The 20,859-nt window shown below is 37.5% G+C and overlaps 2 protein-coding genes across 5 annotated transcripts in view; both read right to left on the bottom strand.

Moving 5' to 3' along the window:
- The window catches only part of LOC149179945 (DET1 complexing ubiquitin ligase), a 104,341-nt gene extending 95,582 nt beyond the window's left edge, over nt 1-8,759 (bottom strand). The window contains exons 1-2 of one of the 4 annotated variants that reach the window (XR_016256889.1): nt 8,606-8,759; nt 8,311-8,417 (exon numbers count right to left, since the gene is read on the bottom strand). Coding sequence is in view for 3 of the 4 variants with exons in the window: in XM_089415856.1 (XP_089271982.1) it covers nt 8,311-8,394 (84 nt within the window). In the remaining variant the exon portion in view is untranslated. Of the gene's footprint in view, nt 1-8,310; nt 8,435-8,491; nt 8,512-8,605 lie in introns of those variants that run through there. The other 3 variants (XM_089415856.1, XM_089415857.1, XM_089415859.1) reach the window with 3 other exon arrangements.
- A 4,357-nt stretch (nt 8,760-13,116) lies between these two features.
- Nucleotides 13,117-17,700, bottom strand: LOC149179944 (uncharacterized). Its single transcript, XM_089413702.1, has 2 exons — nt 15,918-17,700; nt 13,117-13,649 (listed from the first exon to the last, which is right to left on the bottom strand). Exons 1-2 carry the CDS (start codon nt 17,698-17,700, stop codon nt 13,117-13,119), a joined length of 2,316 nt encoding a protein of 771 aa, XP_089269828.1.
- Between the last annotated feature and the right edge of the window lie 3,159 nt (nt 17,701-20,859).

Here is a 20,859-nt window from a genome sequence, read left to right as displayed (position 1 = left end):
TGGTCCGATGCTCCGTGGGTTTTTAGGGGCTCGTGGTTGTGATATTACGGACTTCTTTTTTATTCATAGTGATTATTTATAAAATGTTTATAATATTTAAAAACATTATTGGTAGGGTAACATATTTAATATAAAAATTTAAATTTTGTTTTCTTTAAGTATGGAAATAGGTTTTACTTTCAAATATGATGAAGGAATTGAGGAGGGAAGTTTTGGGAGAATTAAACTATCTCAAAAGGCATATTCAATTCTTTACAGGTATGAAAATAGATTTCACTTTCAAACATGATGAAGAGGAATTGAGGATGGGAGTCATCTTTGGGAGAATTAAACTATCTCAAGGAGCATCCAAGCTTGACACAATCTTGTTGATAGCATCTCAGTAGTGAGCAGATCATTCTTCCATCCAACATTGGAGTTCGCCCCGACCTAGGCCCAACATAGTTATGGTAAAAATTAAAAAATTAAAATATGGAAATAAGTTTTATTATATTTTAATATATGTATTTTAACTATGATAAGTTTTATCACATTTTTTTTAAGAAATAAAGATTATTTTGGAATTTCAGTGTTTGAGTCACTGAGATGATGAGAAAAAACAAGTTATAGGTTTGGAATAGTAGTTATGTTTGGGGCATTCATGGTGTCCATGCTTGGAGGTGGAGAGTGTCTGCATCACAACCCTGCAGCTTTCTACCCAATTTTCACTTCAAGCACTTTAAGGCATGCAACACCACCTTGTTTTAGTCCCAGTGGCTTGACCACCTTGAAATTACTTGTAAGCACACTACGCCTCTTCACTTAAAAAAGGTCCATACCTTCTTCCTAAGCTACAAATGTTAGCACTTCAACAAGTTCACTAATAGAAGGATTTAGCATATGATTCTAGGTTTAAAACATCCTAAGCAACACACTACTTAGCCACATAACATATTTCAAGGAATAGCAACATTCATGTAAAGAAACCACAACACTATGATGTTAGCGCAACACCTAAGGCAAGTACCAAAACTTTATTAATGAAGAGTGTTAAAACAACAATAATACACATAGGAGTTTTGCCAACAACTTTAACTCCCTAATAGAAGTGTTAAGGCTCGTCTACCTTAGTGCCACCCTACCTACACCAACTAACCTTTGAAAAATGTCGTCCCAGATTGCAGACATAAATCTAAGGACGTCACAAATGTAGATAACATCCAACATTCTTGAAGATTATTGTTAACAAGAGTAATGTATATATATACATTTATCCTAAAGTAGAGAGTGATGTAATCCATAGCCAATACTCCATTAACAATCAATACATTTAAGTGCGCCCTTGGAATGTATGCTCCTTTGACCCTTTTACTAGAAGATAATCCATGAAATATTCTCCATCAAGTGCACCCTTGGTGCTTGTGCCATGTGGACCAATTTGACCAGATAATAATATGTCTTGTATCCACATAAACATCCCATGTATGTGTTTTTAAAGTGAGATAGTGGTGTGCCCTTGACATTTGTGCACATTCAACCTCATTTAACAAAGTCAACCATGAAGAAACATCAAAATCATCTTATTCCCTCATATAATGTGCAAGTGGACCAACTTTCACCAAGTCAAACTCATTGCAAATCACTTCACAATGTGTACAAGGAGTCAAAAAGCTCTTGCATAAAGCAAATGGAACCTTATAGAGAGATGCACCATTTTGGGGCCTAAGAATGTATGCCCATGTGCGAATGGATGAGGTGGATGGTCAAAACCCTAGGGTACATACATAGCCAAGTCCCTTAGTCAAATCTAATCTTAACAATCTCCTCAAAACATGTGCTAATGGACCTCAAAAGTGGAAAATCAATGACAAGTCACTTCAAGTTATGTGCAAGGTGTGAACAAGGTCATGAAAAATGCACGAGTATCCATATAATGGAATGCACCAATTAGTGGCTTGGGGAGGCATGTATACATGTGTAAATGGTGAGGGGATAAGGTGGATGGGTGGATAAACCTTAGGGTGCGAGCATGGCTAACCCCTAATCAACTCAAGAGTCAAACAACCTCCTCAATATACAAGCAAGTAGATGAGGATACAACATGAGTGCCCTAGAACGTGTGAATCAGGCTAAATCGAGACTAGGATAGGTTGCTTAAGTGAGCTACCTCAACATGTGTGCCAAAGGAAAAGTTCCAACATAACTTAGGGAATTAGCCTCAATGAAGAATTATAACATTGGAGTGTTAATATGCTAATAATTAAATATTCAACCTAAGGTTTTAGGATTTAATTAAAACCCATAAACCAGGTAGGTGTGTTCAAACTTCACACAAGGAAAAGATAAAAAGGTGAATATATAGCAAATAAGGGGTTATTTTAAAGTAAGACTTGGAGAAAAGTGTGCCATGCACCTTCTAAGAAATATAGCGTTCATGAAGCATCACTAACCTAAAATAACCTTCGAGTTTATCACATCAAATACATTAGAAGGAAGTGCACAAGGCATCTCCCACCTAAAACTATAGTGTATGGATTTTGCATTTCATATTGACCATAAACTTACCTATATAATTATGTGACATGGAATTTTGCATCTATGCAATAACCATGTACAAGACCTGTCATAGGACGACACAAAGGACTCCACCTAAAAGGTGAAATCACATGTATTGAAGTGCCTTATTTTGTGTGTCCTTTTCATGTTTTGAGTAGATGATTATGGCTCCTAATTTGATTTTAGCTCCATTAAAGGATTCCCTTGCCTAAACCTTCAACTCTTTAGCCATTGGTCGCTTGATTAATCATGGAAAATCACTTATCCACCCTCTTTGAGCCTTTCTCTAATCAAAATCAATTTTGGGCTTCAAGCACCAAATAGCACCCTTGTAAGAAAAGTTGTTTTGGGTACACGAGCAGTCCCCAAACTCATGGGGCATGCTTATATATAAGGTTACTTAATCACTATTTCCTTAAGTTATATTAGTTTGGGCACACCTTGTTTGCATTTTTCCCCAACTAAATGACACCCTTTAACACATTTGTTGTAGGTACCTTTGGTATAGTGGACCCTCTTTTCAATTTCTACAAATGGTTTGCTTCCAACACTTGATGGTCAAAACAAATTAAGTATGTCCTAATATTTTTTCCAATGTCTAATTACCCCACTTTAAGTCTTACGAGCCTATATATTAGTTGCACAATGCATCTCTTCTTGCATTTGGGCAAAAAATTTCCATAACTATGTGCTTCTAGATTAAGTACTTGGATCCTATACATTATCAAAGCACTCCTAGATTTACTCCAATTCTCTCTCTCCAGCGTTGATGAACTTATGGAAAGCTCTCCTACTACTAGTATCTCTCTTTATTATCTTTGGTTTTCTCTCTTTGCTTTTGGATTGAAGGGATTATCTCTCAATGGCTTAGATCTATTCCTTTCCCACTTCAACAAACTCTTCATCCTTCCCAATATTGACAAGGCTTTAGTACAATGTGTGAGCAGGAGATAAATCGCCTTACTAAAAACATAAAATATCACTTCCTATTTAACAACATTTATTTCAATCTAGACTCGTTTTGTTTGCTTGATTCTTTTTGACATCACATGCACAAATGGAGATTGAGAAACCTTTGTTTGCTCTAAAACAGAATTGTGTTGAAAAGTGTAGCAAAGAAGGTCTTCTTCTTGACTTGTGCCTTAGTCAAGAAAGACTTCAATGTGTTCTTCTTTTGTCAAGTACGAGTTCATGGAAAAGGACGAGTTAGTTTGTCCATGCGCTAGTTGGAGGCTCAGTTATGTGGCTATCCAAGTGCGAGTTCAAAATTAGAAGGGAACAAGTTAAGCAAGGGCGTGTTGAACTAAGAGTTGACTTAGATAACAAGTCGAACTCAACTTGTGTTCTAAATTTGTATTTGCCAGATATAGCATAATCAAATAGCATAAAAGGAGGATGAAGGCACATAATTCAATCAATTTATTTTGTGTGCACAAGGTTGTGAAACAAGACAATAGTTCAGGAGTTTGTGAGAGGTTGCACCAAGTTTGTGCGACAGCTTGTCGTAGGAAGAGTGTATCAAGGAGGAGCTGGTACGGAAATTAGAACAGAGAATTTCCTTTCTAATGTGTGCTAGGATTTAGGAGTAAAATTTTTACATAATAGGAGCATGTCCTGCGCCAAGAAATAAGGGATTTCAACACTAGGAAATAACGAGAAATAGTGCAAGGAAAGAGGAGCTAGATCAAGTATGTTTGCAGGGAATTTCATGCTAAGTGTTAGCAGTGAGAACAAGTTTGTTCTCCAAACGAACGGTGTTGCCTTGTAAAGAGATAAATTGCTCAATTTTCTATTAATAAAATTCTACAGCAAAGCAGAGGGTTTTACCAATTAGGTTCCCTAGAAAATATTGTGTTATTATGTGTGACCATAGTTTTCAAAACTGGTCGGTCTAAACTAGAAATCGGTCAAACCAGCCTGTTCATTAGCCTTGGCCATCAAACTGGTTGAAAAACCCAGTTTTCTGAGCGGCCCACCAATTTTTTGGTCTAACCAGCCATAAACCAACTGGTTTATAAAGGAATTGGTCGGTTTTCCCATAATCCAATTGGTTCCTTCATAAAACGGTCGGTTTATTGCCAGGCTAGCGACAGACCCCACAGAATGGAGTTTTGTGAGTTTTGATGTTGTTTTGAGGGAAATTTGGGGTTGTTTCCCTCCAAAAACAACCCCTCTAAGAAAAGCATGCATCCCTTCTCATTTGTCTCACACATATCAACCCTAGCAACACTAGCAATCAATGGTAATGTTAAATTCTTAAAGTAAAAGTGACATTTCCTTTATTTTTCATTTTCATCATTTTACTTAAATTTTTAACATTATCATGAAATGACTCGGGATGCTTGAGAGTGGTTTCGACCTCATTGGATTTCATATGGAGAAACTAGAATTTTAAAGTTCACTCAAAATTCAACAAACTTAATGGTTTTCAGGATTTCATGGTTTGGGGGTTTGCAATGTTTCCATTTGATTCTATCATGCATGAGGGTATGATATTGGTGTTTAATGAAGAGCATGAAGCCCTTTAAGAACCTTGATGTTGGTGGCATTGATTTTTGAACTTCGTTGATGTTGGTGGTATTGATTGTTGAACTCCTCTACCATGGCCTTAACAAGAATGTACCCTTCACTCAAAGGGAATTTTTGGTTATGCATGCTAAGCTTTTTCTACCACATTATAAGGTTGAGGAGATGAACCATCCACTCAAACCAAAATCACTAGTTAGGGATGTTAAACTTTTTCAATTTCTATCGTATTATAAGGTTGAGCAATCCAAATCTGAAGACTTTGAGCGAGATGATGTTTATGTATCTCTTGTTGATGATCCCATTTTTAGTAGCGTTGAATCAATGATGAGTTTCATGAGTGATCATGTTGATCAGTGATTTGTAGTTTTTATGTCTATTTCTACTGCTACTACTACCACTACTGCTAAGGTTGTAAAGAAGTTTTAGGAGTCCTCAAACACTCAGCCATATTATTTATGTAGCTCATGTTGACGATCCCTTGTCTAGTAGTGGTGATGACTTTGATCATGATGAGGAGTGATCATGCTAATCACTTATATGTAGACTTGCAGTAGGTCAATGACCCCATAGCCTATAACATTGTTTTTGGACTCTAGAGGTCATTTAGAGCCTCATTGATTATGTATTATGTTGCTGATATGCATTACACTCGGTGCCAATTTGATATATTCACCTTTACCTGGTATATAGATGAGCAAACTTTGCATATTTTATCTCTATTGGTTTTGAATCATGGTTTTAAATCTTAAAAATAGTTTTTTTTTCATTAAAAACTAATTATTTCATGTATTTTTTTAAAGACTGATTCATTGAGATTTAACCAGTCCCATTTTGACCGGTTCCAATTTTTAAAATTGTGTGTCACTGGTTCTTTATCTCTATTTTTACTCCGCTACTTATTTAGAAGAGAAATTATGTACCTTAATAAATAAAAAAATTCAAATTACTCATCATAACAAATTTCAAATAAATTCTACAAATTATAAGTATAAATATGAAAAAAATTCCTAACCCTTTGTGTTTACTCAATGATTTTTTATCAAAAACAATACTAAGTTGTTATTTTTTTGGTTCATTTTCATTTAACATTTGCTCAAATAGATCAAATAAAGGAACCTAGTTTACGTACAACGCTTCTCTTTACTTTATACAGACTCTATTTAGTTCATTTTTGTTTATACCGACTCTATTTAATTCATGTGACATACCTTATCATTCGATTAAAGTCAGTTACCTATAGCTTTACTTTATGTCGATTCCATTTAATTAATTTTGTTTATACCGACTCTATTTTGTTGATTTTGTTATGTGACACATCGAATCATTCAATTAAAATCATTTCCTATAACTTGACGTGCACCAAAACAAGACAAGTCGTTTTAATCTACCTAATTTGCCAGCCCTTCCCTATTGTAGTTTTCGTCGCTTTCCAAAACCAGCTGGCGAATTCAAATCAAACACGGTTAGTCTTCCAAACCCATCTAGTAACTTCTGGTGATGGTTGGTCATCCTCTCTAAGTTTTGATAATTAGGGTTTCTCCTCAAGTCTCCGGCCTCCTAGTTGTGACACAGTTATCCTGCCTCTTTTTTGTAGGGTTTGCATCCTATCTCCTTAAGGGCACCATCACAGATTCACACCTAAAGAACAACTTGCTTTCAAAGTTTCGCTGTGTATGGTTTCTCTGGAAAAGTTCAATCTGGTTCCCGTTCCCTTCACAGGTCACTCTCAATTGACCCTTTCCGCATTGTTGTTTGGTAAACAGCAAGTTCAGTAAAGGCAATTCCGTTGTATAGTTTTCTAACCAAATCTGAAAGCATTTTTTAGAAACTTTCATGGGATAGCTCGATGGACCTCGGCTTGCATTAGAAAGAGGAGAGGTAGTATAAAAGATCTATTTCTCAGCCCATTTAACTTTCAAAAAACACAGAGCATGATCACAAGCATTAAAACCTTGGTTCCCTACATTACGGTTTTCAATAAATTGTATGTGTGTCTCTCTCACATTGCACAACTATCAATATCATCATTAGACCAAAGGCTTCAGCCTCCACTCTATTAAATGACTAACAAACGTACTTCAAAGCTTGAGGTTAAAAGAAGAGATCACTGATTCCAAAAGTAGATATAAAGTGAGGACTCAGAAATTTTCTAGCTCAAGAAAATCAAATGATGCCTAAAGCAGATATAAAGTGAGGACTTAGAAATTTCGTAGCTCATGACAATCAAATGCTTTAGGGGGTGGGAGTAAGCAAATTGTTGCTGGAAACCTAACTGGCATAATAGATTCATCATAACTTGGATTTGCTGGAAACCTAACTGGCATAGAATCATCATAATTTGGATTTGCTAGAAACCTAACTGGCATAGATTCATCATAATTTGGATCTATTGAACACCCACAGATTCATCATAACCTGGATCTATTCTTAACCCACATGGATCAAAACAATCTTGAGGTACAAACCGATGTTTTGCACCTTCCAATGATATATAATAAACATTAAATTTTAACTTTTTCTATGATCGAACACCCACAGATTCATCATAACCTGGATCTATTATTAACCCATATGGATCAAAACAATCTTGAGGTACAAACCAATGTTTTGCATCTTCCAATGATATTTAATAAACATTAAATTTTAACTTTTTCTATCATCGAACACCCACAGATTCATCATAACCTGGATCTATTCTTAACCAATATGGATCAAAAGAATCTTGAGGTACAAACCAATGTTCTGCAACTTCCAATGATATTTAATAAACATTAAATTTTAACTTCTTCTATGATCCGAAGATGAGACGAATCTATACTGTGGTTATTTAAACGTATTAAGTAAGATTAATAATCCATCGGTTATTTTAAAACATATTATTTTGTTAGGATCAGGACCTCTCCCAGCCCTCTCGAACACCTCTAATTTCTCTGTGCAAAAATTTGCAAGTTTCTTCCCGCTTGCCAATGATACACTAATAAGACCTCAGGCTATTAGTCTCCGGTGTTTCCATTAAAATGCGACCTGAAGCGATAAATAGGGTACGAGAGAAGCAGAAACTGGGTTGCAGTCCCCCCTGGGGAGCTCGGACTCACGGCAGATAAAGTTGTTTCAATCATAAACAATCGGGACGACTGACTAACAATGGAAGTTTACCCAACATAAAGATACTGCATCTTGAAGAAAGGAATAGTAGAAATTAGATGAAAATGCAGCAGTTTTTAAGGTGGGGAATCAAAAGCTCACCGAAGGATGTGAGGGATTCGATGGTCTCAACTGACTGAAATTGTGTGGATTATAGGAAGGCCAGTCTCCGAGCAACGACCCCATCGGTCCAAATTACAGGACGCCCACTGCAAATACAACTATAACTGAGTTCCAAACAAAACTTAATGTCAACATACCCTTAAAAGTTAAGGTAAGTTACCCCTTGATTTCCAAAGAAAACGTGACACCTGCGATTGCACTCGAGAACGACTGCCATTAAACTTTTCAAATTAAAATGTAGTTATCGGCACCAAAAATAAGAAGCGAAATCAACCTTAAAAGAGAATCAGTTGCAAGAGGTGCTTAAAGTGTAGGATCTTCTGTTGACTGCTGGCAGTTCCTTTTCGCTGTCCGTCCTCAACTTTTGTTGCTCACTCCCAGAGTAGAAATTTGCGCCTTTATATCAAAGTCCAAGCCCATCGAATTGCCTCCGCCAGAAGGAAGAATATTTATTATTATTATGATCCCCTCAATTATTATTAATGATGTGGCACGTCAATCACTTTGCACTAACGAAGTGGCTCACAGTTTTGGTCTGATTTTCTGTGCGTTATTGTTTGGCGTATAGTTTTGGTCTGATTTTCTTGTTTGGCTTATAGTTTTAGTATTAGCAATTGTCTTAAAAGTATAAAGAGAGGTCGATATGATTATTAAAAGGAAGAAACCTCTATAGATAGTGAAGCATATATATAGCTCACTAGTAACGAAGGCAATAACCACGATGACCATCCCGTCCCAGCGCATTTGATATTAAAAGAACAAAACCAAAACCAAACCATTCATATCAATATATTAAGTCTAGAACGCGTTCATACTTAAAGCTCAATAGATTATTGGCAACACGCTTTTTTTTTAATTAAAAAGTAAATTACAGCGTTGTACATGGTAAATGAAAAGCGGAGAAATTTGTGATTTGCAAATATTAAAACAAATCACTTACATTGCTGGTTGACACTACAACTAAAACATTAACTAATTGTAAGATGCTTTTACTAAACATTAGTATTATTATTTTTAATAAAATTCATTTAATAAAAATAATTTAATTAATTATGGAAATTAATATTATTAAAATTTTGAAACTCATTTTAAATTCATGTATTCTATTTTTCAAAGTATTTTGGGAAATCTTCTTAAAATAAGTAATGCAATTGCTAGTATAACCAACTTGTATATAAGATATTTTTTTTAATAAGTAATTGATTTTAAAATTAACATATTTATTACTCATTTAGCCTTATATAAACCCACGATAGCCTCATATCAACCTCAACAATTTGCAAGGAAACTTTGCCTCGTCTATAGATGAACCAAAAAATAGTCTTGTGCAAATGGATATCTTTGTGTAGAAGGATGAATTCGGACCTTAGATTGTATTCTTTGAAGTCCAAACCCTTGCAAGGAAGTAGGGTAAATATGACCTCTAGGACCTGTGCATGTAGCCTCAGAAAGGGTCCATAGAAGTCTATTAAAAGAGAGCGAAATAAGGGACAAAAAGTCCACTCAGTTGATTCCAAAATCCCAACAAAAAAACATAACCAAAAACATAAAAGATAAACCTAATCAACTCCAAAAATGTGACCTATTACTACATGTGTGCGTGATTACAGAGACAATTGGTTTCACATTGTTGTTTTTTTGGGGAGAGTTTTCCCTTATCACATCTTCGCCTTGAACTTGGGGTGAGTCTTTGGGATTTCTACATCTGGGTGGAAACAATATCCCTCTACAATTGGTTTTTTCTACTGAGATATGTTATCTATTGAACAGTTGTATTTGTAATTTACAAGAAGTTTCATGGTGTTGTTTATGGTTATTTTAATTTTGACTTAAAAATACACGCATATATTTCCTTCCATTTTCTTATGCAAAAAGGCAAATACAACATGTTGGAAAAAAATTATGTGCTCCAAAGAAAATTGTATTCTAGGAGCTTCAATTTCATTTCTTGGAAGTTGGAAACATATTTTGAAAATTTAAATCCAGGAGCTTCAACTTCATATATTGGAATCATATTTTTAGTTGAAGAGCAAATAAGATACAGAAATTTGAGAGTAACCCACTAAAGTTGAAATGGCCCTTACAGAGTTCATGTTCCATTCCCAAGGATAGAGTTCCGAACACATTACAAGGATCTATCAAACTGAACTTAATAAATATCATAAAGGTAACCTTAACATGACTTGATCAAGAAGGATGTTCAGAGATCACTATCATTATAATTTTATATAGAAGGAAACCATTAACAATTTGAAATTGAAAACTTCAATATTTGGAAATACAGAAGCCCTTACTTTCAACTCCCAAGAGGTTTTTTTAGAAAATTGTAAATAGCGATGGATAAGAGAAATTTGCAAAGGACAAATGAATCTGGAAAATACAAATTTGCAACTCCATGGGATACCTGGTTAACTATGTGGACGAGCCGAAGACAAAAAGAACCATGTGTGTCATGATTTCATACAATATCTTTCAACTTGGATAAAAAAACCAAAATATGGCTTCTTATCATTTGTAATCTTGACATTATTGGACATGGTAAATTGATATTGGAATTGGATTTTTGTCCATATCTGCAAATTTCTAAGCAATTGAGAGTATTAGAATACAGATTAATAGCAGTGTGCAACCCATTGTGAGTGTCTGGAGCATCTTCCAAAGCTGAACATCCAAATGATATAAAACTCAAGTATGTGAATGTGACGAAAGGCTAAAATGCTGACATGTTTTTGTTGTTTAATGTAGAAGGAATCTTGCCATTTGGGCTCTAGAGCCCAACCTGCTCTCTCTTATTGCAAAACACAGAGCATTTAACCAACGAAAAACACAGAGCAGTGGACCATGTACTCGATTATTTTTTGTTCATACCACAGAGAACTGTTCTATCAAGTACGTGAACCCCTGTTCTGGGGTATACTGCATTCAATGGAAAAACAACTCATCTCAACTACCTGCTTAACCATTCAGAGAATAGAAAATGCACCGTGTTGTTGATGCCTTAAATTTAGTAGACCTTGGCCATACTATGTTATGAAGTATGGCTTTGCTGGCTATCAGATTATTTTAGGATTGTGATTTTGGACACCAAGGTTTAGATTATTTCTTTATTATGGTGGCTGTAATGAATGAATTTATATTCCATTCATTCTTACTGCATTTGGATAAATGCCCTTACTACTTTTTCAATAGGTTGTTGTAAACATCGACCTATCTAAAGTGAGAAACATTTTTCTTTATAAAAAAGTTTTTGGTTGATTCATAAAACCCAAAACAAAGAGCAGTGGACCACGTACTTGAATACTTTCTGTTCATACAACAGAGAACAGTTCTATTAAGTATGCAAACCCTTGTTCTGGGGTATACTGCAGGCAATGTAAACACAGCTCAGTTCCATACATGGGTTACAAGTTTACTCTAAGGCATGGCCATTGAGAAACCTCAATTTGTAAATTAATATAAGTCCCATCACCCTATTTACTGTCCCTAAATTTTTTAATGAAATTAGATTTGAACTGAGTACAAATCCCATCTCGTCACCTCACTTCTTCTACCTAAACTTTTTAGTGAATCTAGAGTCTATCTGCATAGCAAAACTGTGTTCTTGGCAGTAAATATTTCCCTTCATTATTGGATAGAGAATATGCAGATCACCTTGACAAGAATGGAACATTCAGGATACCGAAACAAGGTGGTTGAGGAGGCCTGAAGCCTCAAGGTATCTAGCCATCCAAGTATTTTGAGATTAGAATGTTTAGGCGGTTCAATCTTCGTATGGGTTCAGCAGCAAAAGATAGACTATGTAGCACTGACCTTACAAATGCACGTTGTGTAGTTTGCTGGGAGATGCATAATGGTTAGGCATGTTATGTGGATTTGCAAACTTGCCAAAACATTTTGGGTCTGGATTGCCGCATAGTACAGGGGTGTCTTTTTCTCTCCTTCACATAGGAAAATGTTTTTTTTTGGGGATCAAATGAATGAGTTGACAAATAGTAGTGGGTGAAAGGTGATAAGATTGATTGGCATATTTTTGTTCTGAAAACCAAGAGAAACAATTGGTCAATTCAGCTCAGTATTGTTAATCCCATGCTGGGATAACAATACTGAGCTTACCAGTAACAAAAACAGTGCCCTTAATGCAATAATCATTCTGGTTTCAGAAACAAAATGGCTAAAAGCATGTTAAATTCAGCAAGAAAATTGATTATTTTGTACATAATTTGCTATATGATCTACCTATTTACAATGCTACACATATCCTTTCATCCCCCACTGAACGTAAAAGCACCAGATGCATTTCACAGACACGAAGGCCAAAACATGTCAAACTCAAACCAGAGAACTGATCCTTCAATCTATAAAAGATCCTTTCTATTTATTTAAATGGCTGGAACGTAATAGATCTCTGACATTTTCCAGATTAGGCCTACATGCATGCACGTTGAGAACATTATTTACTGTACAAATTGTAGATACCCATCATATCACATTTTGACAGTTACAGCCAGTCAAGCAAACGATGGGGTTTTCCTGCATATATTCTCCTCTTAGTCCACATCAATAGTGCAGAGATCTACCATAGAGAGGTCCCAGGTTCGCCTCAAGCAGTTTGATAGACATTACAAAGTTACAGATGCCCGAAGTATCACTCACCAAATAGTTGATCATCTCTTTAGAACAGAGGAGCAGTAAGTATAAATGGACATGAGAAGCCCAGCACTGAACATCTCTACCTTGAAGGTCTAGCCTCAAAAAGGGAAATAAAAACCCTCTGTTTATTCTTTTTTACCTGTCCACCACAATCAATTTCTTGCCTGACAACTTAGAATCCGAACCAGAGATGCAGCAAAGTAGCTTTACAACGTTGGTATGCCTAATCTTTCCTAGAAGCTCTATCTCTATTTGAAATCTCTTTTCTTGGACAGATCGTGGGTTCTCGTTATTCCAGATCCTTTTCACAGCAACAATATTACCATTTTCCAGTGCCACCTTGTAGACTTTGCCAGCATGTGCACTTCCAATAACATGATACTCTGTCAATCCATTCAGAATATCTGACACTTCAAAGTCAACCATGTGAAAGGATGTGAGTGTCCAAGACTCTGTACTTGTGTTAACCTGCACGAAAATCTTGTGTCTCTTATGGAGGAAACCTATAGCAATCAAGCAGACTACTATGGCCACAACAATAACCGAAATCAATACCCTATGTCTATATGCCAGATTATTGTAACCAATAGGGACAGAGCCAGACAAGTGGTTGCCAGACACATTAAGAAAGCTCAACTTGAGGTTATCTATTTGAAGGGGTATTTCCCCTGAAAGCAAATTGTTTGAGAGGTTAAGGCTGTTAAGAATAGGCAACAGCCCAAGTGACGCAGTAATTGATCATGTGATTTTGTTGTTGGCAAGGTTAAGCTGAGAAAGACCTTTCCATGATATTATCGTTCTTGGAAGCTCCCCATGCAACATATTGTGATAAAGAGAAAGCCACGACAGTGAGGATAAGTTAGTAAGTTCCACTAGGATAGTCCCTGATATATTGTTGTGACTGGTCAGAAACTTGTTGAGAGTCCACAATTGTCCAATGCCAGAGGGAATACTTCAGCTGATTTGATTAATGTGTGTGTAAACTAAAATGGTAGAACGTAAAAGTAGGGTATTGGTCTGTAGTAGGCTCTTGATCTAGTCTAAAAACTGTATGCATATTCGTTGCACAGACAAGATTCCTTTGTGATTTAAAATACCAAAATGCATATATGTATACTACAAGGAAAAGGAAAACGCCCAACCTATTTACTGATTACATTCACAGCCATACAAAACTCTGTGGAGAATATAACCACTGTAAATTATGAAGAGAAATTTAAACACTGTAATTCCATGAATTGCATAAATAGATCTTAACAAAACGAGAACAAAACAACGGAGTTTGGTCCAGAGCTAAAATGCTCAACATCCATAATAATCTGAAGACCCTAAAGTCGACAGGGACAAGTCACTCTAGACATGGAGATGTGTTTGGTAAGATATAACTAAACATATATACAATGAAAATATTCGTTGGCTTCTAAACATATGTACAAGAAAAGCATTCTATTATGTAGAGATGTAATTGAGAATGAGCAGCTAATCATATATGCATGATGGGCCATGGCATCGGCAACACCAGTTAGTGTTTATTGTGGTGCCATATTGTGCGAGCTGTTCCTGCAATTGATGGCGTAGTTGCCCGTGTGCATCCCTTTCGTGGATGTGAATTGTTATCTTAAGTATTTTCCTTATTTTCTTTAACAACTTAATGGCTGGGCGCAAACGGTAAAGTGGCATTAATTGTTGTGGCAGGATCCTCGTCTGCATATCTTGTAACTTAAGTTCTTGTTGCTGATTTCTTCGCAACACTCATACAACCTTCGTAGGTAGCATGTATTCATACCTGTTGCCATCCAAAAAGGAAACATTGTAAGTGACAATGAATATGTTTGGTGATTTTGTTTGAATATTCAAAATAAATTAAACGATTCCAAACGAGTATAAAACCATATGAAACTAAATGTAATAGCAAGCAAATCTATGTGAAACTTCGTTATGTAGTGAGTGGTGTTTACCATGTGGGTAATTCTGGAAGACAGGTTGTACGATTGGCTAAAGTGTATTATCCTGAATAGATTTTGATGCAAGGAATGATTCCTCTTGCTGTCTACGCTTAAGATATGGATTCTTGTGCATTTGTGCAATGCGGGAGAATGGGAATGCTGGATTGATGTGTATGTCTGCTAGTGACCGCACTCTTGAAATTGCAGTGAATGTTAGCCCTTGGCGTTCTCTGGTGCCGATGTCCACTGTTGCTTTGTCTAATGTCATTCCTTGTGACTTGTGTATCGTTAAAGCCCATGCCATTTGAAGTGGTATCTGACGACGTGCACCCCTTGTGATGGGAGGAATGGGTACATATGTTGGGTGTGAAATGTCCCACGGTGTTCCTCTGTATTGTCGAAAGTCAACAACCGCAAAGAATGGTAATGTTGGGGGCTTTGAGTCAATTGAATAAAATATTGAGATGACCTTCCCAAGCGCGCCATTGACAAGGCCTGCATGTACCCATAAGTTGCTAGTGAGCATAACTTTTTGTTCACTGCATAAGAGCACCTTTGCAGGTAGGTGCTCATCTTCTGTTGTAGTAGGAGTTTTCTGCCTTTGTTGTTCCGCAGAGCAAAGTGCTACTGGGATGTTCAATTTTTTGAGCATTTTCTTATTATGCAAGACAACTGCGTTGTTTGTTGCGAATAGGTGCATGGACTCGTCGAATGTGCATTTCTCTTCATGTGTAAGAGATGAACTTGTTCTTGACATTAGGTGTTGCCAATCTTCAAGTGTAGATATTCCATTCCTAAGATTTGCAAGTATTTGCCGGAAAGCAACCTGGGACGGGCTAGCTCCTTGTTGACGGAAAACGGTTGAAAGTGTTATGAATATGTCGAAGCTGCGCCAAAGTGCAGTGCCACGCGATGTCCCAACGTATAAAGGAATGTCTTTTACAGGTGGTAGTTGGCCTAAATCTCCGACAAGGATAATTGAGCGATTACCAAATGGTGTATTCCGATGAAGAGGGAATGCCTCTCTTAGACGATCGTCAATGCGAGAAAGCATTTTTGGACCAATAAAGCTCATTTCATCAATGAGGATGTATTCTACATGACGGAGTTGCTCTTGCAGGTGTAGGAGCGGCTGGCCTTCGAGAGGATGCATTGTCTGGATAGGGATATGAAGGGCAGAGTGAATTGTGAGGGCATTTATGTTGAAAGCTGCAACGCCGGTTGGTGCAAGTAACAATAAAGGGTTTTTGTTGGCTGGCGAGTTTTCCACAAATGCTTGGTGCAGACATTTAATCAAATGGGATTTTCCTGTGCCAGCTGTTCCTTGTACGATGATTTTGCGTGGGGATTTTGGCGAAGGGGTTTTGAAGTGTGAAAAAACAGTGGTGAAAGCTATGCTTTGGGTAGGGGATAATGTATGATCATGGGGAAGGTTGGAAAATGAATGATGTTGGTTTTGAATGGTTGAGCAGTTGAATTCAATGAAATTGATGGCAGTTTCTTGCAAGGGGGGAGGGACAATATTTTGTGACCAATTGTGGTTGACATTGAAGTCGCGGTAGCCAATCATGTCGAGGTCATCAATTGCAATATTGTAACCTGGGTGTAGTTGAGAGAGGATTTGCCATTCATTCATCTGCATGGAATCAGGGGGGGTGTGTGGGGTAGGTTGATCTTCAGTAGGTGGGCTTTGTGGGTTTTCGGGTTCTCGATGGACATGCCATGGTGTATATGCACCCTTTTTTTGTTCCCAGTGTGCAATAATTTCTGCATCAGTTGAACCGATATCATCAGGGAGTGTTCGGAAGGGGAAATACAAGAGTAATTCACTCCAGCAGAAGGTGGCATAAGAAGGATTAGTAGAGGAAGGAATGACATTGTAATGGGGCAAGACATGTACAATCATTGGGGGGAATATGTGTTTCCAATGGTTTCTTCTCCGCTGGGCAGAATATGACCACGAGCGAGCAGCTTCAAGGAGGGGAAGTGGTTCTAGTGAGGCAGGCCTGTTCATATATGCAACGATAAAGTTTGGTGTCGAACCAGGATTTTTAGTATCTTGCGAAACACGTTTGAAAACTGCCCTGTTGACATTCAAAGAATGGAATGTACGGCTGCAAAGAGAGAGAGGTAGCTTTTGTAACATATGGCATATTTCTTGTGCACCAATGTCTCTATCTGCAATGGTTTCTGTAAGGAGTTTTCGGATGACACCACCAGTAGGTGCTTCTGGAAGGGCACTTTGTGATAGCCGCGATAGCATTTGACGGTAGCTCTCAGATCTTGTCTCCACTTTTGTTGCATACTTTGAAATATATTTCAATACAGCATGGCGAGAAAGGACTGGTTGGCAATCAACATTTGCTCTCCAAAGAGAGAGTAGATCGGCATTGTGAATATTCAATCTTTCATCATTGCGAGCAGGGACGTAGGTTTTATGACCCTTACCATCAATGAAAAGTGAAGAAGTGGACTTCAATTCCCACGGTACTCCATATCGGCAGCTAAGCACATTGTCTTTCTTACGAAGACAAGAAGATTCATGACACTTTGTATGACGTTGAACGCAGTTGACGAGCTCTGTGTAGTCTTCAAACTGATTGGACGCAAATATTGTTGCTGTGTCAAGGAGACACGGGTTATGAATTGTTGACTGGTGAAGCAGAATAGTTCGGTGTTCTGCCTGACGTGGATTCCAAGCAGTTACGTAGTGGTCGAAATATTTTTGTGCATTAGCAACTTCTAATGCATTGTCCCAATCAAGTGTGTCCATGTCTGGTGCATTTTGTAGCCAGAGGAAGCCATGAATGTGTGTGGATCCTCTATGTTGCCATTCGTATCTGAATATAACATGAAGGGTACATTTAGTTAATACATGTATATGCAATGTATAAAATTAATGTAGAGGGAAATGGATATTAAATAATACCTGCACCAGTAGTCGGTTGCATGGAGGCCTTTTTGAAGGATTTCTTCAAGGAAAATTGTAAATCTGCAATGCATATATTGGGCTGTTAGATGTGGGTTTTTAATTATGTTTTGGATTTTCCATTGGAAGGGGTTGACTGAAGTGGAAGGAACACTGGTGGGCATGATCGTGTGCAAGTCATGCCATTTAGTATCAGCTGCACTAAGAGTGAAGAAGAATGTTGGGCTTCCTATTTGCGTGATCATGTCAGTCAGCTCAGATCGGCGTTTGTTCCAAAAAGACTGTGTTCCTCGTAGAGCTGACCCGAACCTCATTATTTGCTCTGGCAATCTTGAATCTGGAGAGTCATGAAGACACTGGCATAGGTCTGATATCGTTGTTGGCAAGTTTTTCTCAATGTACTTCTTCACGAAAACACTGGCTGTTGCTTGGCTACGGTGGCGCATTAGAATGTTATAAAGATAGTAGCGGAATCTTGGGTGTTGGCCAAAGCGGTTATCATGGTAGTGCAGCAAGTGCAAAGCATATTCATGCATTTCAACTTTTGTAAGTCTTGGTTGCATGATCATTGCGATGCCTGTAGGGAAGAGTGTGGGGAATGCCATGGCAAGGAGGTCGATGGTGTTGTATTCATTTATAGCAGTTAAAGATATTGGAGGCCAATCGATAGAGCTTGTTGAACTTGAATGGGTCGAGTGCAAATAGTTACAAATGTGGTCACGCTCAGTACATGAATTTGGGAGGACTGGAACGAAAGAAGAGGGTTGGATTTCTAATGGAGGTAGCATGACATCAGGATTATAAGTGGAATCAGTAGTGGTTTGATGGGGTTCAAAAGAGGAGGTGGTTACACTGTGGAGAAGAGAAGAAATGTCTGTAGGGAGATCTGGCAGCGTAGAAATTGCAGATGAATTCAATTGAACATCACGGTAGTAAGGGTCATATTTTATTTTGTATTCAAGGGCTGCAAGGACACGTGATTTGCAAACGTAGAATTCGTAAGCCTTTTCAGATGGATTTTGCCTTTTCACAATGAGGATTTCTAAGTCAGAGAGCATCTGGGGTAAGTATTTGGCAATACTGGTGACATCTTAAGGGAAGCTAATTGTATGGCCACTATATTTGTATTGACCACCATGGGAATGAGTGACTTGTAGAATGGGGTTGACACGTGCGATGAGCATTTCTTCAACTTGTGTTAATTGGTGAAGGACACAGGGTTGTTCTCTAGGGTCCATGTTGTTTAGTTCAGAAAAACGATTGGTAGATTTAGATGATGCACAACGAAAACAAGAGAGTCTACCGTGGAAGAGCTTTGTTTTCATTCCTGGGTATGCTTCCTTGCATGTTGTGCAAACATGCAAGGTAGAAAGTCCATCAATCCTTTCTCGAAAGCGACGGTGTTCTTCGTTAAGGGGAGGGTTATATTGGATATGATGAACATGTGGTGGGTTGGTTTGTATAGGTGGGAGAGCATTTGAGGTGGGAAGGGATGTAGAGGAAGTAGTAGGGTTGTTGTGGTGTTCATAAAGTAGTTGACGTCGTGCATTTATTCGATCCTTTTGTTGTGCATAAAGAATACGCCGCCGCTTGTTTTTGGCCGCAATTTGATTGTTTGGTGGCATATCTAAACAAGTACAAGTAATAGTTGTTAGTTTTCATAAACAAGTAGTGCATGTTTGGTATCTCATTTTATTGGGTGCACATCCATTGTGAAATTAAAACATTATATTTTGAACATAGATTTAATTTTTTTTTATTTCAACATCGGTGAAGGTAGGTAGATTAGGTAGAAGGGAAAACATGCAATTAGGAATGCTATGAAATCATATGTTATTTCAGCATCTATCATTGAGAGGAGAGAAACAAGATTAAAAATATTTCGTTCCCTTCTTCTTCAAATTTTTTTTGTTTGACATGTTTGAGCGATAAAATGAATAGCTTAGCAAGCAAGGGATCAATGTATAGCATGTAGACAACGAACGAGAAACATATGTAGTGACTCTTTACAAATGTTGATATCTATATTATGTAAAATGTAAATGGCAAACATACATATGTTGGAATGACTGGAAGAGAGTATTTGCACTGAAAACTACAGGTTTCATCATAATAACATGGGTGTGTAATTTACAAAGATGAGACAATTAGTTGTGTGGAAATGTTTGTTTATGTACAAATAGGCGTGGTAGATGAAGCCCTAAGAAAAAGTTCAAAGGCGGCGAACAATAGGTTGTTTTGAAGCGGACATTGCTTGAATGTCAGTGAGTGCTTCCTTGCATGCATAGGCATATTGAATTTCTTCTAAATTGATCAGTATTGGTTGCAAGCGTTGAACACCATTGAAGTAATCTGTTTTAATGGAAAGTGTTAGCTTGAAGCGGTGCCCTGAAATCCGGCCACAAATTTCCTGTAGATCAGTTGGTTCGTTAGAAATTAGAAACAGGTCTTTTCCCGTGATGCCCATGAGCTCGTTCCCTGCATCATTGAAAACTGTGACGTTCTGTAGATTCCCGGTGTGGTCATGTAGCTCAATTTTAAGTTTGTAACGGTAGTCACATTCTGGGAAGTCACTGTTACATTTTGTACAATGCCAAAGATTGTTAGAATGCTCCACAACCTTCTTCATGCATTGTTTTCCATTGAAATCTAGTGGACATGCTAGAAAGTAGAAGTCGTCCATATGAAGAGCAGTAATTGTTGCTCGAACTGAAACCCAGATTGCTTTATCAGAGGGCTGCATGCCAGCAATTTCATGAAACGTCTTTTGTGGCAGGGCACGTTTCGAAGCAACACCATAGTTTCTACTCAAAGATGGAGAAGAAGAGCTATAGCCGGTTTCATGGAACCATGCATGTAATTGGTGAGTTTCTTCAACTTGTGGATTTATTGTGAGAGTGCTCGTTGGTATCGTCCCTATTGTGGTGCCATTAAATTCAGACACGCGGCCTCCTTTGATTGCAAGAATTGGTGGGTTGTCGAAAGAGTAGAATTCAGAAAGAT

This window comes from Pinus tabuliformis, chromosome 3_2, assembly GCF_031772625.1.
Source record: "Pinus tabuliformis cultivar Carrire ecotype Pingquan chromosome 3_2, CPIR1, whole genome shotgun sequence".
NCBI classification, from domain to species: domain Eukaryota; kingdom Viridiplantae; phylum Streptophyta; class Pinopsida; order Pinales; family Pinaceae; genus Pinus; species Pinus tabuliformis.
This window is presented reverse-complemented; position numbering and strand designations above follow the sequence as displayed.